Genomic DNA, 15,478 nt, shown 5'->3' with positions numbered 1-15,478 from the left:
CCATGTCCATGGAGTGCCCAACCATATCCATCCATATCCAACCCTGAGTTCATCCAATACTGAGTCCATGCTGTAAATATTGGACAAAAAACTCCAAATTTTTTCCTGACTAAACCAAATCAAATAGGTCCCTCCAGGACCATCCGGTGAGGGTCTATCCCAGCCAACTCCTTTCCAGATCTCTTCAGCTCAGGCTGCAGTTTCAAACCTAGGGCAGGAATAAAGCACACGGGAGACAGCCAGGATTCCATAGGAAAAAAACCCTTTTATTTAACAATATATCAGGTTCCATCACGGCTCCATGGAGTTCAGCTGCCACAGAGCTGTTACCGATGCCGATGATATGCTACTGGGCGGGAGAGCTGGGAGAAGGCGAAAGGAATCAAAACCAGGAACATGACACGAAGAAAGAAAATCTGCGGCGCCGGGAACGTGGCCGAGGGGATCCCGGCACCGCCGGAGCCCCACCGGGAGCCGAGGAGAATCAACCAGCATGGGGATGCCAAGGCTGGAGCCAGGATGTGCCCTGCAGCCGAGGAGGTGCCAGCACGGGGAGCCTGGTTCCCTCCGTGCCCGGTTCCCCGCACGGTGCCCAACCGTTCCCGCTCGGCCCCAGCCCCATCCCGCGTGCCCCACACCGGGATCACACCCGGGCTCCAGCTCCGTGTCCACCCCTGGCTAAGGGCAGCGGAGGGGGGACAGGGAATTCCGTCAGCCCGGCTGCTCCGGCGGTGGCACGGGGGTGGGGTGGGGCAGTGGCAGCCCCGGCTGGTTGATGGCAGGGCCAGGCCCCTCGGGACAGGGACGGGATGTGACGCTGTGGCATGCGGAGGTGGCACAGCTCTGAAATGTGGGAGTGCGGTAAGGACGTGCTGGGGCGCGGCGCTGCCGGGATGGAGAGAGGGATGCCCATCCCTGCTCCAGCACCTCTGGAACCTTCCAGAAACCCTCTGTCAATATAATGCAGGTTCACAGCCCACCTCCTAGGAGCAACTGGGAGAACTGGGGGCTCCCTGATGCCTTCCAGCTGCCCGTGACACCAGGGATGGCTCCAGGCATGGCCACCACCCCTGGGCAGGGACCCCAGGCCATCCCAGCCCAGCACCAAGAAGAGATAGGGCCATGGTGAGCTGGCAGTTGGCAATCAAAATAGGCAAATGCAAAATGGGATAGCTGGGAAAGGGATCTGCACCAGGAGCAGCTCCACAGGCCCAGAAAAGCAGAGCAGGATCTCAGGATGTTGCATTGAGTTCTGCATCCCCAAGTCAGGGATTTTTTGCTTAAAGATAAAAAAGCAGGTAATTTTGATGTACCTTTAGATCACCATGTGTCCCCACGTCTCTGCCCGTGGCCAGGACAGGGCTCAGAGCTCTGGGACTCACTGGGAATGAGCCACAGATTCTGGGATGGAATAGAATCCCAGATTCCTGCCTCATTCTCTGCTTGGAGCCCATCTGATCCTGCATTATACTGAGGGCAGGTCCCCAGTCCCAATCCCAGCAGTTCCCACACTCCAGCACAGCCCACAGGCTCCGGGCTGAGCTCTATGACAATGTTTTACACCCGTTCTTGTGGTTAAAATTTCTTTTTTTTTCATCTTTTTTTTTTAAGTTCTCATTTGTTTTTCTAAGAAAAAGCAACCAGAAAATAATTCGGAGTTTATACAAAACATCTTTACATTATTTCTTCCAAAAAAGACTAGTATTTACACAAACAAAAGGGGGAGGAGGGAAACAAAAAAATAAAAAAAAAATTTAAAAAAGGAAAAATCAACCAAATTTCAATGCTTTCCAAGAAAAGAACCCGAGGGACACACTCTGATCCAGGACCCAGCAGCCCGAGGTGCTCAGCAAAAACCAAGAGTTCTGATTTCACCCTTTCTTCACATATTTACAAGATTTTGCAGCTGTTCCCAAGCAGCAGGAGTGGGACTGATGGAGACCTCAGCTGGGAACAGCCACCATGAGGAGCCACCGGCACTGTCAGATCACTTTTGGTACAACCTGTGGCCAGACTCTGTCCCTTCTCCACCAAAACCAAACCAAAACTACATCATCCCCTCACTTCCACCTCCACTCCTGTCACTATTCCTAATGGATTCCACTGCCACTGTCACCATCACCACTGCCACCACCACACTGCCAGGGCTCTTCCCACTTCGGGAAACACAGGCTAAGGTTTGGCAGAGGGAAGAGGGAAAGGGGGTTTTTTTAAGACACAATTCTCTGGGATTTCCCCATCGGGGAATGGGGGGTCCTGGTGGGGGCGGCTCCCAGGCCAGGACAGGCAGTGGATCCCACAGAGGAGAGAGGGATGGAAGGTGCTACATGGGGGAAGCAGTGTTGGGATAGGGAATAGGGGAAAGCACCCACTGGGGTGCATCTCTCCCGAGGGAAGCAGCTGGTTTGGGGCCCTGGAAGCAGAACCACCTCAGGATGCCAAGGGCAGGAGGGGAGCCGGGACACCCCGCTCCACTGCAGCCCAAATTCCTGCCCTAAACCCAACAGCGTGACGCCACAGGATGCTCCCATCCCACTCGGGGCCAAACCCCAGTGCAGCAGCCGGGCCACTGGATCCCCCCCAAATCACCAGATCCTCCCAGGCCACGGGCCCCTGTCCCTGCTGTGCCCCCGCCCCCGCCCGCTCCATGTCAAGGCACTTTAGCAGAGCAGCTCCCTCGCTCTTTGGGCACTTCCTAACGCGGGATTTGGGGCCCTGGGGACAGCGGGAACAGCCCGGGCAGGAACAGCCCCGCCGGCCCCACTCCTGCTCCCTGAGCAAAAGCAGCTACTGCTGGAAGGAAAAGAAAGTGAGGAAGGGGGGACAGCCCGAGGACAGGCAGTGACAGGGCACCACGTGTCACTGGCACCAGCCACGGTGCTGGCGGCTCCTCCCAGGAGGAGGAAGCTGGGAATGATCCCAGACAGGCTCAAGCCCTTCCAGTTTTGGGCAGGAGATGGGCAGGGCAAGGCAGCCCGGGCTGTGGGACCCCCAGGAGGTGGCAGGACAGGGAATGCTCCTGTGCCAGGAGCAGGGCAGGGAACAGGCACAGCGGGGGCTGGTCCCCAAAGCAGGTCCTGCCGAGGGGCACTGGATTCTTCAGGTAAACCAGGAGGGTGGAAAAGCCTTTGGCTCAGCTCCCAACCAAGCCAAGCCTGGTGCTCCAACCTCCTGGGGGTTTCCAATCCCGAACACCAGCCTCCTCCTGACACCCCTGGCACAAGCTGCAAGTCAGGAACCTTTTGTTTTCCAGTTTTCCTTTCCAAGGACAACCACCTGCAGTATGCCCAGCTTGGGAGGGGTCTGCAGCGTCCCCCTGCCACCCCCTACTTTGCTTCCAGCAGGCTCAGCCCCAGCCCAATAGAAAGCCAAAGGCTTTTTTCCACAGTGGGATGCTCCAGAGGGATTGGGAAGAGCTGCCAGGCCACGACTGCTCCGCGTGGGGCAGGAGCAGTGTCCAGCCCCTCGCGCACTGAACGCTTGAGACAGGGTGGAGATAGAAATTTTTTTTCTTTCTTTTTATAAAGAGACTAAAACAAGAGTCAACAGCTACGAACACAAAAGTTTCCAGGGGCAGTGGGGGGAGCGGGATCTGCCCCGTGGCCGGCAGGATGATGTGCTGGAAGGAGGTGATGGCGTGTGCCCAGAGGCGGCGGGCCGGAGTCCCGCCCGGAATTCACAAAAATAAAAATGTTACAAAAAAATTAAAATAATTATAATAATAATAATAATAGTAGTAGTAGTAAATCGGGTTTGCCAGCTTCCTCCCTGCACAGTTGTCTGCATCTTGGCACCATGGCAAAACATCCTCCTCCTCCTCCTCCTCATCCCCCTGTGCGCTCGCTGCTCCTGGGACTGAGGCCCCGGCGTCGCTCCAGGCTCCGGGACCCTGCAGCGCTGGCGGGCACTTTCCACAGGGCCGGAGTGGGGAAATCCCAAACCACAAAGGGAAGGTGGAGTCTCCGGGTTTGCCAGCGGTGTCCCGAGCACAGAAAGGCACGGCGCCCGCCCCCCACGGCCGGCCACAGTCTGGAGAAGAAGAGGAGGAGGCTGAAGGCTCACCCTCAGAGTCTCGGGATTACAAAAGCTGAGAACTACAAAACTAAATACAAAGGGGAGAATCAGCACGTGAGCGTTGAGCCCTCCGCTCCCCGGCGCCGCTCCCGGCGCTGCCCGCGCCGTGCCGGGGTGGGGACGTTTCGCTTCCTCCCTGCGGCGCCAGCCCCGCGCCCGGCGCTCCCGCGCTGCTGCATCGGCCGTTCCCAGGCTGCTCCTCACACCTTGTAGTAAATGTTGGCTGGGCTCTGCGGGGGCATCTCCTGCACGATGTAGACGGGGTGCCCGTAGTCCCCGCTCACCTTCTCGTAGTGCGGGCAGTAGTTGTTCTCTGTAGTCCGTAAGGGGATGATGATGTCGCTGGGCTCCGAGCCCGCGTTCCCGCTGCATTTGGGGCTGGCCAAGGTGCTAAGGGACAAGGCTGCGGCTCGCTGCTGCGTGTGCTTCCGGTGCCGCTTGCGGATCTTGATCAGGAGCACAACGAGGAAGATGATGATGAGGATGAAGATGACGCAGCCGGCGCCGATGGCCGCGAACACGGCCACCTTGGAGCTCAGGAAGCCATCGCTGGGACCTTGGGTCTCCTGGCCGTCCTGGTTGACGGAGCCTGCAGGGCAAGGGGAGACAGGGGTCAAGAGAGGCAGCAGATCTGTGCTCTGTCCATGCATGGATCACACCTGTGCAGCAGGGGCATGAGCTGCTCATTGGAGCCCCTCTCTGCTCCCCAAACTCAGCACAACATTCTCCTGCTGTGCTCCCAAGGAGGGGAGCTCCTCACTTCCAAGGGGATGGCACTTGCTCCCCACCTTCCCTCCCCAGTCAGACCCACACATCCCTGGGAAGGACTGGGCAGGGCAGGCAGGAGCCCCAAGCATCCACAGAGGGGGCACCACATGCCCTGTTCCCCATCCTGCACCACTGCTCCCCTTCCCATCTCCCAGCCTATGGAGCAGTGTTGATCATGCCCAGGTGACACCATTCCAGACCTGGGGAGCCTTCACTCCCCACAACAGACCAGGATGCCCTGGGGAAAGTGGGCTCTGACACCCAGAGTCCCCCAGTCTCCAATTACTGACCCCTGGGCTGGGGCAGCTGCAGCCCCTGCAGAGGCAGCGCTCAGAGGCTGATCCGGGCAGGAAGAAAGACTTCCCAGCTTCATCTGATTCCACTTTGCTCTCAGAGAGGTCAGGAACTCATGAAACCACCTTCAAAGGGCTCTCACACCCAAGGACCTTACCTCCCTCAAGCCCTCTCAGATGTACTGTGAAGAACACATGGGAGAAGGAGGAGGAGGAAGAGTGCTGAAACAGCACTTCCCTGCCAAACTCTGCCAGGAGCAGGGGAAACAAACCTGAGCTGCTCTGCAGGCTGGGACAGCAGCAGGACAGCCGAGATGAGCACAACACTTAAAGCAAACCCATCCAGATCCCGGATCCAGAGAGTCTGGTATCCCTGTGATCCATGCAACAAGCTTAACTTGGAAGTGCTTCATTGGCCCCTCGGCAGGCAGAGCCCCATCCCTCTCCAGGGGATCCCTGGAATACCCACCTGGCTTGCCGGGCTCCTCCACCGCCGGGACCTTGCTGCGTGGGCTCTGCGTGACAACTTTCACGGTGTCATCCGACTCCTTGCTCGGCCGACTCGTCGTCAGCTGCTCTGGGATCACCGCGTTGGGATCTGGGAAAGGGGAGAGGAGGGATGGATGAGAAACCCTGGTCCAACCTGGAAGGCAGCAGCTTGTTCCCCCCTAAAGAAGTGCCCCCAGTTGTCAGCCACTCCCACAGGGCACTGGAGCACTGGGAGATGCCAAGAGCAACAGAGCACAGCTGAGCTGCTCCAGGGCTTGTGGGAAGCAGGTCCCTACCCTAACTCCCTGGTTTGCTGTTTTCAGAGCTCCCATGCGTGGGCTGGGACAGGTTTCTTGCTTGGGCAGCAGGAGGAAAGGAAGGGAAGGGCAGGCAGGAGGCCAAGGCTGCAGCACAGCTTTGCCTGTTTATTATAAATATTGGCCCTAACGTGCAAACACAATAATGAGAAGCAGAATCGGGAGCTGCGCATCCGAGTCGGGGCTGAAATGAGTCCGGAGCATCACTGGGAAGCAGCTCAGGATGGAGGTGGTGGGGTGCAGGAGCTCCAGGAGTCTGTTAGTGATATCCCTGAAGTCCCACTGAGCTGAGAGCCACCAATCCCTGATGCCTGGCCAGCTACAACCCCCCCTTGGATGCCTGGGAAGTCACAGGGGCACTGCCCGTGCCAGCCCCCCCGAGACACTTGCAGGGCTCATGGGTCCTGTGCCGAGCTCACTTCCCGCCGGGATACGGCCCACGAGGTAACTGGGAACAATCGCTCCCTTTCAATCCCAGCGCTCCGCACATGCGCCATGTTGGCAAGAGAAAAAAGGCAGGAAGGAAGATCCTAAAAATGAAATTCTGTTGAACTAACCCAGGAACAGCTGGCCTGGCCTCAGTTTCCCTGGAATCTTGAACTCCCACATCCCCCAGAGGAACAGGGACCCTGGCTCCCCAGGGAACAGGAGGACTCACCCTGCCCCACTTTCATGACAATCTTCATGGAGCGTGTCTGGCAGACCCCTCCTTCCCGGTTCTCCAGGCCATCCAGCGTGCCGTTGGAAGTGGCTGCAAGAAAAGAGAGGGAATGTTAGACAGGTTTCTAGGAGCTGGAAGGGCACTGCTGGGCAGCTCTCTGCTGTTCCCCGGCATTACTGTGCAGGTCCTCACTGTCCCCTGGCACTGCCAAGCAGGTCCCAGCTATCCCCTGGCACCTCCTACCTCAGGGATTCACTCCTGACCCCCCATTACAGCCACATCTTCACACCCCTATCTGGAGCCCTCCAAATTCCCAGCTCCTGCCCCTTCCAAATCTGCCTGCGGCAGTGAGGACATGATCCCTGCAGCTTCCTCTCACTGCCACATCCACACAAGTGAGCCATTCTCCATGCCTGCACCCTCCTCCCCCTTTAATTCCTGGATAATTTCCTTTGCTCCTGGTGCAGAATGGGAACACTTGCATATGCACAGTTTAAATTATACATCTCTAATTACACCCTGTGCCTCAGTGAAGAATGTAAACTCAGAGCCCCAGTGGACTCTAGGGGCTCTAATTGCAGGGCAGAAGTCACTTAAATTCACATTAACTTTTCGCTGGAGCCGGCACGGAGTTTTCAGCCCTCGAATCCCATGGGAGCACAAGGAAGGTCCCCCATCCTCCAGCTCTCTGCGGGGCTCAGGGCAGTGGGGACACAAAAGAGAATAAACCCAAACACAAGGATTTCAGGATTAAGCACCTAAATGGCAGATTCTGCTAAACAGACACAAAAATTGGTTTCTGACCCCAGCAGGGCCCTGGATGTGGCCACTGTGCCAAGCACAGAGCCAGACCTGCCCAGGGACCAGGACGGTTCCCATCCCATCACCTCCCTCCATCATGGCAAACACAAAGCATCCCAGTGCTCCACCAAATCTAAACACAGGGATCAATTCACCCAGGGAAGCAGGGAAACCTGGGAGGAGTTCAGCAACAGCTTGGGGAAGGCAATGTGATGGAGAATCATGGAGCCCAGGGATAATTTTCCAGACACAAGGCAGGACTTGGCCAGCACAGTGCAGTTAACACCTCCTGGAACCTCAAGGCAGAAGCTCAGCCCTGGGGTTTCAAGTTCCCTGTGCAGCCCAATTCCTGTCTCCATCCTCCAAAAAAGCAGGTCTGGGAGGGCAGGTGACTGACAGGAATCTGGGATGAATCCATTGGAGCCTGCTGAGTGTTGGTGAGGGGACAAGAAGAGGCTGGAGTACAGAGCAATGTGTTTCCACATTCCCCTTCCCACAGCAGGAGGTTGGGTGCCTCCATGAGCTCCAGGCTGGGATAAACTGGAAAGTACCCCTGGATCCCTCCAGGAAGCAGGCTCCAAGTCCATCAGCACCTTCCAAACACCTCTGTGCAATCCAGGCTCTCGCCTGAAACCCCAGCAAATGTTTTCCTAAGCAGAAAGTCCTTGGGCCATTTGCTGAGTTGTCACCTCTCCCGCGGCAGGATCCCCTCTGCCAGCGGCTCCCGGGATGGAGCCGTGCATCCAGCTGGGATGGTGCATCCAGCTGGGATGGTGCATCCAGCTGGGATCTGCTGTCTGCCCTTCCAACAGCAGCACTGTCAGCACCAAGGCCCACGCAAATGCCTGGGAATGTGGAGGAACGCCCCCAACAGCCCGCACGAGTTCTCTGGAATCCAAACAGGATGGACCTGAGCTCAGACTCCCCATAAAAACACATCAGGAGCAAACTCCAGCAGAAAGCTCGGCAGCCCAGTTCTCCCAGGCTGGAGGCGCCCGTTTGGGGGTGAAATCAGCAGATACATCCCAGCTCGCAGCCCTGAAGCAGCTCCTTGAACAGTTTCCAGCTTCCCAGCTCCATGCCATGGGTTGTTGCATCTCAAAGAGACTCATCCATCGAGGGAGAAGGCAGCAGTCTGTAAAAACCAGTCTCTGTGAGGCCTCATGAGGTCTGATTTATAAATAATTAACTGATTATAACAATATGTGGTAACAAGCAAGCATGGTTCAAGTGGGAGAAACCAGAAGACTCCATAAAGGCAGCAGTTCCTCCAAATAACTATGAAAACATTCCATCCACATACAAAAGAAAATATTAAAGGTCCAAAGAGGACAGAGGGAGCAGCTGGAGCCACAGGGATGGCAGCTGGAGCCACAGGGATGGACAAAGGGACACAGCTGAGGAGTCTTCTTCCCACCCCACAGTTGGACACAAAGTTTCTTCTTGTTCTAGCCATGAAAATGATGAGGGAGAAAGTAGCTTTGAGAGGGAACCATGTGGAAAAATGAAGCTGTTGCTTGAGGGAACAAAAATAAGGCAAAACATTTGTAAAACCCACAGTGATGGTCTTGGAATGGCCTCTGGAAAGAAGGACATGAGCTTCCACATTCCGTGTAAATCCACAATGGGCCAGAGAGAAGCTGGATGCTCCATGCAGCTGGTTAGGCTTCCAAAAGTCAAAATTCTAAATCCACAAATTCATCCAAATGGTGCAGAGTCCAGAGAGTTTGATGTGAACATGTAGGGCAGGGTGATGTGAGAGCAGCAGGTCCCGGATCCATCGGGAAAGGCTCCTCCAGCACAATTCCCTGAGAAGCTCAGTGATGAAGAGCTGCTCCTCCCCTTTGTATCCTGCTTTCCCAGGGGAAGAAGCTCCAGCAGAACGATCCAGGCTCAGCTCAGCCCAGCTCCAGTGGATCCAGACTGGGATCTGGGTGGCACTTGCTGGATTCCTCAGGTGCCTGTGCCACTCACTGCCACGGTTAGGGTGAGCTGTGGTGACACCACCAATCCTCAGCTGCCGATGGAATCCAGAGTCAGTAACCCACAGAGGAAAATGTTAAATCCACAGGCACGGCTGCAGGAGAGCTGGGAGAGCCCCGAGCTGCAGAGAGGCAGCTGCAGGGCAGCAGCAGGAGGCAGAGCTGTGACACAACAAAGGAAGCCAGGCAGGGAGCTGGGAATACCCATGGAATAGGAAATGGCAGGTCTCAAACAACATTTCACCTTCCTAATCCACACCAGCAAGGTTCAATCCAGCCAGACACGGCAACACTGAGCGTACAGTACATGGAGCATTTTCCTGCCTTATTCCATTTTGGATGGATTTGCAGGTTGGCTGTAGGACTGGGAGAGCAAAAATAACCTCTGGCCAGTGACTTCCAAAGGCTGACTTCCAAAGGCTGCTCCCAGCCCAGAGAGCCACGAGATGCCTCTGCCCTAATGGAGCATTAAGCCCCGGGCTGCTGAGTGATGAGGATTTAACAGTGATACCATTAACCATGTAATTGCTTGTCAATTTAGAGGAGATGCTCAGCCACCATGGAAGCCAGGCAGGACCTCCACTCCTGGAATCCCACACGCCCATCCAGCCCAGTGACACACACCACGGAGCTGGGACAGATGGCTGAGATCCCCAACAACCCCATGGTCCCGTCTCCAAGCCAGCAATGCCATGTGCTGTCCCTGCTGCCTCCCCAGCGCCAGCATTCGGTGTCACCAGAGCTTTTCTCCCTCCCCTAAAAATATTTCAAAGGAGAACTCGGGTTTTGGCAGATGGGAGACGCTGGAAGTAATATCTGGCAAGAGATGAAGGCAAGGGTCTCTTAAATGGTCAGCCTTGGCCAGAGCGAGATGTTTGGTTTCTCTGCTGGATTCCCTCTAGCAGGGCTGCGTTATGATTTGGGCCCCAAAGCACAATTAATGTGCTGAGACTGTAGCGAATCCAAGTCTCTTTCCTTTTATTGCTCTTAATCACTCTTCCATCTGTGCAGCTCAGCACTGCTCCAGCCCCAGCCAGGCACGGCGTGGCCGCAGCCCAGCCACCATCCCCAACACCCCCCCGGCCCCCAAACCTGCACAAGGTTCGTGTTTCCATCACTTCAGGAGAGGTGGCAGCATCCCACCGGTGCCCCACAGCCTGACCCCGATCCTGCCAGAACCACAGGGGCAAGGGGCAGCTTGCAGAGCAGCCTCAGCCCAGCCTGGACACCCCTGGGCTGAAAGCCCCTCCTGGCACAGGGGAAGCCCCTACAGGTCACCCTGGAGATGTGCCTCCCACACCTCTGATGTGCTGAGATATCCTTGCAGGAGTCCACAAGCAGACTGCACGTCAAATAAAATCCCAGCTCCTGCCACCTCCCCTCTCAAGATCTTTCAAGCTGTTTTACAGCCCCTCGGTACCGACACAGAGGTGCTACACTGGAGCCCAACCCACCACGGGCATTGAGCTCCTTCCCTTCCATCCCAACAGGGCTGGCACTCCAGGGGACACGGAGCCACTTCCAGGTCACAGAGCAGAGGCACCCGCCTGCTCCACTGCACACCAGCTCCCTGGAGCCTCCGGGAGCACGGCTTGGTTACAGCCCCTGCTCCTCCTCCTGCTGCTCCTCCCAGGCATCAGGGCAGCTCCGGCTCAGGGCATTATTGGTACTATTAATATTAATATTGGTGTCACTTCCTAGCCAGCCCCACTGTGGGGACACGAGCCCCGCACCCCACATCCCCCAGCGCCTTTCCTGAGCTCCAGCACATTGACTGGGGATGCTGCCAGCGCCGGGGCAGGGGCTGTGTGGAGGGAGCCCACCCCACGCTGTCACAGCGCCAGCGGGGCCGGCAGCCGCCTTCCAGCCTTCTTCCAGCCTCTTCCAGCCTTCTCCCAGCCTTCCCGAGGCAGCTGCGCCGGGAAGGGGCCCTGCAGCCCCTGAAATGCCTGTGTGAGCCAGCCCGGCCCTGTCCCGTCCCCGCACGGCGCAGGAGGTGCAAGGCTTGGGTTTCACAGCCACTGCTGCCAGCTCCGGAGCTGCTCCAGAGCTGCTCCAGCCACTCGGTCCGGCACAGAGAGAGAAGGGCCACGGGGGCTGGGCCCCCTCCGCTCTCCTCCGTGGCACCAGGGCACTGCCAGGCCCATGCCATGAAGCCAGCTGGGATCACCGTGTCCCTCCCCACAGCTGGGAATTTGGCCACACACTCCCTGCTCCAGCAAACACAGTGGGAAAATCACCAGTTCAGATGCACTGCTGGGAATAGGAATAAAAACCATCATATGGGGTTTGTGTGAGATGGGGTTTGGCTTTCCATGGCCAGGGTCAGCACTCTCAAAATCAAAATAAAGGGTTAAATTAGCCCCATTCTTTACAGAGAGCAGAGGGATGAACACAGTTACAGCTGGAAGAAGGGAGGACACCACCCACCACACTCATCTTCACCACCTACAGCTCCATTCTCTCCCATTCTTTCCTGGGGCAAAGGGAGAACAGGCAAACACTCAACTATCTACTAGAAAAAGACACTTTAACCCAAGTAATGCTTAAGTGAAAAGCTAATTTCCCATTAAAACAGCTTTCTGGTGGAAAATTATAACCAGCGCTAATTAGTGTCATAATTAAGAGTCACTGCTGGATTGCAGGGAACCTCATCCAGGCTGGAAAGCACATCTTGGCTGCAGGACCACAGCTTGTGACTCACTCAAGCCCTTTATCATCAACACTGTCCATGTGGATGAGATGTGGAAACTCCCAGTGTCCCCATCCTGCTTCCTGCGCAGCTCAGGAGGACCACAGCCCTAAATAAACCCTTTGTCTTCAGGTCTGTCCATCCCTTCCAAAGAAAGAGCACGTCATTGGGAGAGGAAGGTGATTTCTGCAGTCTCTGTGGTCGCCCCAAGCAACTGGAGATGCGTCAGGATGGAAGTGCCACATAATTCCCCACCTGATGCTCTGCCAGAGTCATTTGTGGGCCCTGCTGGGAGCAGGGGGAGGAAAGCACTTATTGCCTTTTAACAGGGTGTAAATCTCTCCTGTTAGGTAGCAAAACCTCTGGGAGATGACTGAGAAATCCTTTGGGAAGGGGATGGAGACAGACAATGCCATCCCCAGCTGCAAGGCTGATACCAGATGCCCACCTGAGCTCGGGCTCCACCTGCACACTCAGGGGCTCAGAGAAAACTTCAGGTGATCAGGGACAGAGAGGCTGACAGAGGGACAGATTCACGTGCAAATCTCCTGGAAGCTCCAGGTGCCTGGGAGAGCTCAGGGAGCCAAGGAGGTGCCAGGCAGTGGGGAGGGACAGCAGCCCTGGCTGCTGTGGGACAGCCAGGAGGAAAACCCCACTGCAATTACAGGCAAACTTTGCATAACCACCAGGAACTTCTGGAACTGGGCAGGTGACATAGGTGAAACTCCTGGCCTAGAATTGCAAATAATCCCCTGCCTGCAAGAGGAACCAGCCCAGGCACTGCTCCCACTGTGACCATGCACCCAGCAGAGCCTGGCTCAGAGTAGGATCACCTGTGGCTTCCAGTGCTGCACCCCACAACAGCTGGAGCAGGAGATGATCCATTGCTCCTGGGGATTGCATGGCAGGACCTCAGGAGCTGGCCTGCTCCAGACACCAGTGCACGGACCAAATAGTCTCCAGCAACACTCGTTACAGGGTTTGGAAATTTCCAATAGATGCCACATAAACCCCTAACTCTCCAGACAAGGATTTGCCTCCTCGCTGAGTAATTGATGGAGGAAGGGGACTCTCTATCCCCAGATTAGAGCTGATCCCACTGCAGCTGCCCCCAGATTCCACTGCTCCTGCAGCCCCCTCTCTATGAGGTGTGTAACTCCCACTCCAAACTGCCAGGTGGGATCAAAGAGCTCAGGAATATTAAAGGAGCAACAAAAACATCAATCCCAGGGCAAAGAGACTTTGAGTGGAGGATGACATCAATCCTCCCTGATGAAGGTGCCACACACCACCTGGGCTGGCCTGGCTGAGGGGTGGATAGACACAGATCCCTAGAAATTAGGGACGGAAAAGGATGGCATGTCACAGTTCATTAATGTCAAACTCTGTACCCTGCACGTCTCAGGGTCCAAGTGCAATGGTGCTTCCTGGAGACCCTGTGAGCTCTTGGTCTGACAGACAACACCCACCACATGCCAGCACCTACCATCACACACCCAGCACCCACCATTACACACCACTCCACACCAGTTCAGAGCTGCAGTAACACCAACAAACCTCTTCCCAGCACTACAGGAGCAGTGGATTGCAATATGGATTACTGGAGAAAAGTCCAGGGAGAGCGTTATGATTATTTAAAAAAATAGGCCAAGGAAGTAGCTGCCTGCAGTTATCCTTGCACAGCTTCCCAGTCACACCAGTACGCCAGGATTTGTTTTAATTCCTCATCAAGCTGAAAATTCTTTCTGCCTTAAGAGTCTCCTACTCAATGTTTAATCCAAAAGCAGCCAAGTTGAATCGCTTCCAGTGTCCCAGAGGAAGTCCTCAGAGATGACCACCACTGAAGAGCCAGGTCCACCACAATCCATGCAGCTGCAGCTCCAGGAGATGCCCTGGGATTTGCTGCTGACATTGCAGGAGGAGCAGGGGCTGGAAGAGCCAGGGTGAGGACAGGGAAGACGGGATGCACTAAAAAACCTGCTCCAGTGTGATCCTCCCACCACAGCTGCCAGGAGAGCCCTTTTAGGGGGGGACAGACAGATTCCCAGTGTTCCAGGAACAGAGGGCAGAGCAGGACCAGGCAGGTGATGCAGGGGGAGATGTCACCTCTTCACTGCCATCACCCCTGCACACCATCTCTACTGTCACCTCAGTGTTCAGGAGCACTGAGGAGTTAACCATGCTTTGTTTTCTCCTAATGGGTCATGACAATGCTAAAGGGGTCGTGACAGTACTAGAGATGCTCTTGCAAATAATTTCTCCTGGGAAAGAGCATCCTGAGATGCAGCCAGCCCAATTTCCCAGGCAGACAGCACCCAGTGCCCAGCTCCAGAGCCCTCTGCTGTGCCAGGGTGGTAGGCAGAGCTGGGCTGCCCAGCAGCCAGGGGAATGAGCGGGCATGGGGACCCCTGGGTGGGTGGTTATGGCAGGCAGGGACCCCTGGGCGGGGGTTTGTGGCAGGCAGGGCCCCCCTGGCCCCAGAGCAGATCAAAGCATGGGGTATTTACCTCCCGGCTGGGCCCGGGACACCGGCCCTTTCTGAGGGGGCTTTTCATCCCTATTAGGGCCATGAAAGGCTGAGCCATGAGATCAGCTGCCAGGGGCTGTCCGGGGACAGCACTGAGCCGAAAAGGTCAGGAGGGGGGAGGAGAAGAGAAAAGAGGCAGAGGCTTAAGGGACAGGGCTCAACAAAATCACATTTACTGTGGTCACGCTCTTCAGACAAGGCTCCAAGACAAGGAACGGCGTGTTGTCTAAGGGCCATTATTTGGGTTTGACATGGCCAGGGCCCGGGCTTTGAAGTCAGGAGCAGGACACCGTTAGAGCCATTTGTGTCCAGCCACTGGCTCCCATGCGGCATCACCTTCCCCTGCCAGCGGCTCCCAGCGGGATGGGGATGGAGGAGCAAAGCCCCAAAACCAGATGGATGCCACCAGGCTGGCTCTGCTTGGCCCGAGTGTGTTGCAAGCTGGGCCCTTTGGGTGAAGAATGAGGAAGCCGCTTAATTGGAGTTTTATCAGCAGAAGTTCACAGCTCCCATCATGGCATCAAACGGCCCTTGGGCTTTCAACTCCCCTCCACCAAACAAATTGTGGGAAGGAGGATGAGGAGCACATGAAAGTGGCCACATTCAAATGGCATCAGCAAAGAGCTGGCGGGCTGACAAAGCCCCCCCTGGCACAGCCCCCAGCCCAAGGAACCAGGGAGGGAATTATCAAATCCCAAGGAATGCAGGAAGGAGCACGAGCGGCTCCGCACACATGCACTGGCACGGGCTGAGGGCTTCCCAAACCAACGGAAGCTGGAGGAGCACAGCCAGAAAAGCGAGTATGGCAACGTGTCCCAGAAGAGCTCCCAAGGAGGAAGGATGATCCTGGCAGCTGGCAGGGTATAGGTGACCC

General features: G+C 56.2%; 1 protein-coding gene across 1 annotated transcript in view; it reads right to left on the bottom strand.

Annotated features, from left to right (window-relative positions):
• Nucleotides 1-245: 245 nt before the first annotated feature.
• The window catches only part of EFNB1 (ephrin B1), a 48,234-nt gene continuing 33,001 nt past the window's right edge, over nucleotides 246-15,478 (bottom strand). The window contains exons 3-5 of the mRNA XM_021537743.3: nucleotides 6,600-6,692; nucleotides 5,605-5,733; nucleotides 246-4,663 (exon numbers count right to left, since the gene is read on the bottom strand). Of these exons, the coding sequence (XP_021393418.2) occupies nucleotides 4,275-4,663; nucleotides 5,605-5,733; nucleotides 6,600-6,692 (611 nt within the window). The 3' untranslated portion in view covers nucleotides 246-4,274. The remainder of the gene's footprint in view (nucleotides 4,664-5,604; nucleotides 5,734-6,599; nucleotides 6,693-15,478) is intronic.

This window comes from Lonchura striata, chromosome 4A (genome assembly GCF_050655825.1).
Source record: "Lonchura striata isolate lonStrDom1 chromosome 4A, ASM5065582v1, whole genome shotgun sequence".
NCBI lineage: Eukaryota > Metazoa > Chordata > Aves > Passeriformes > Estrildidae > Lonchura > Lonchura striata.
This window is presented reverse-complemented; position numbering and strand designations above follow the sequence as displayed.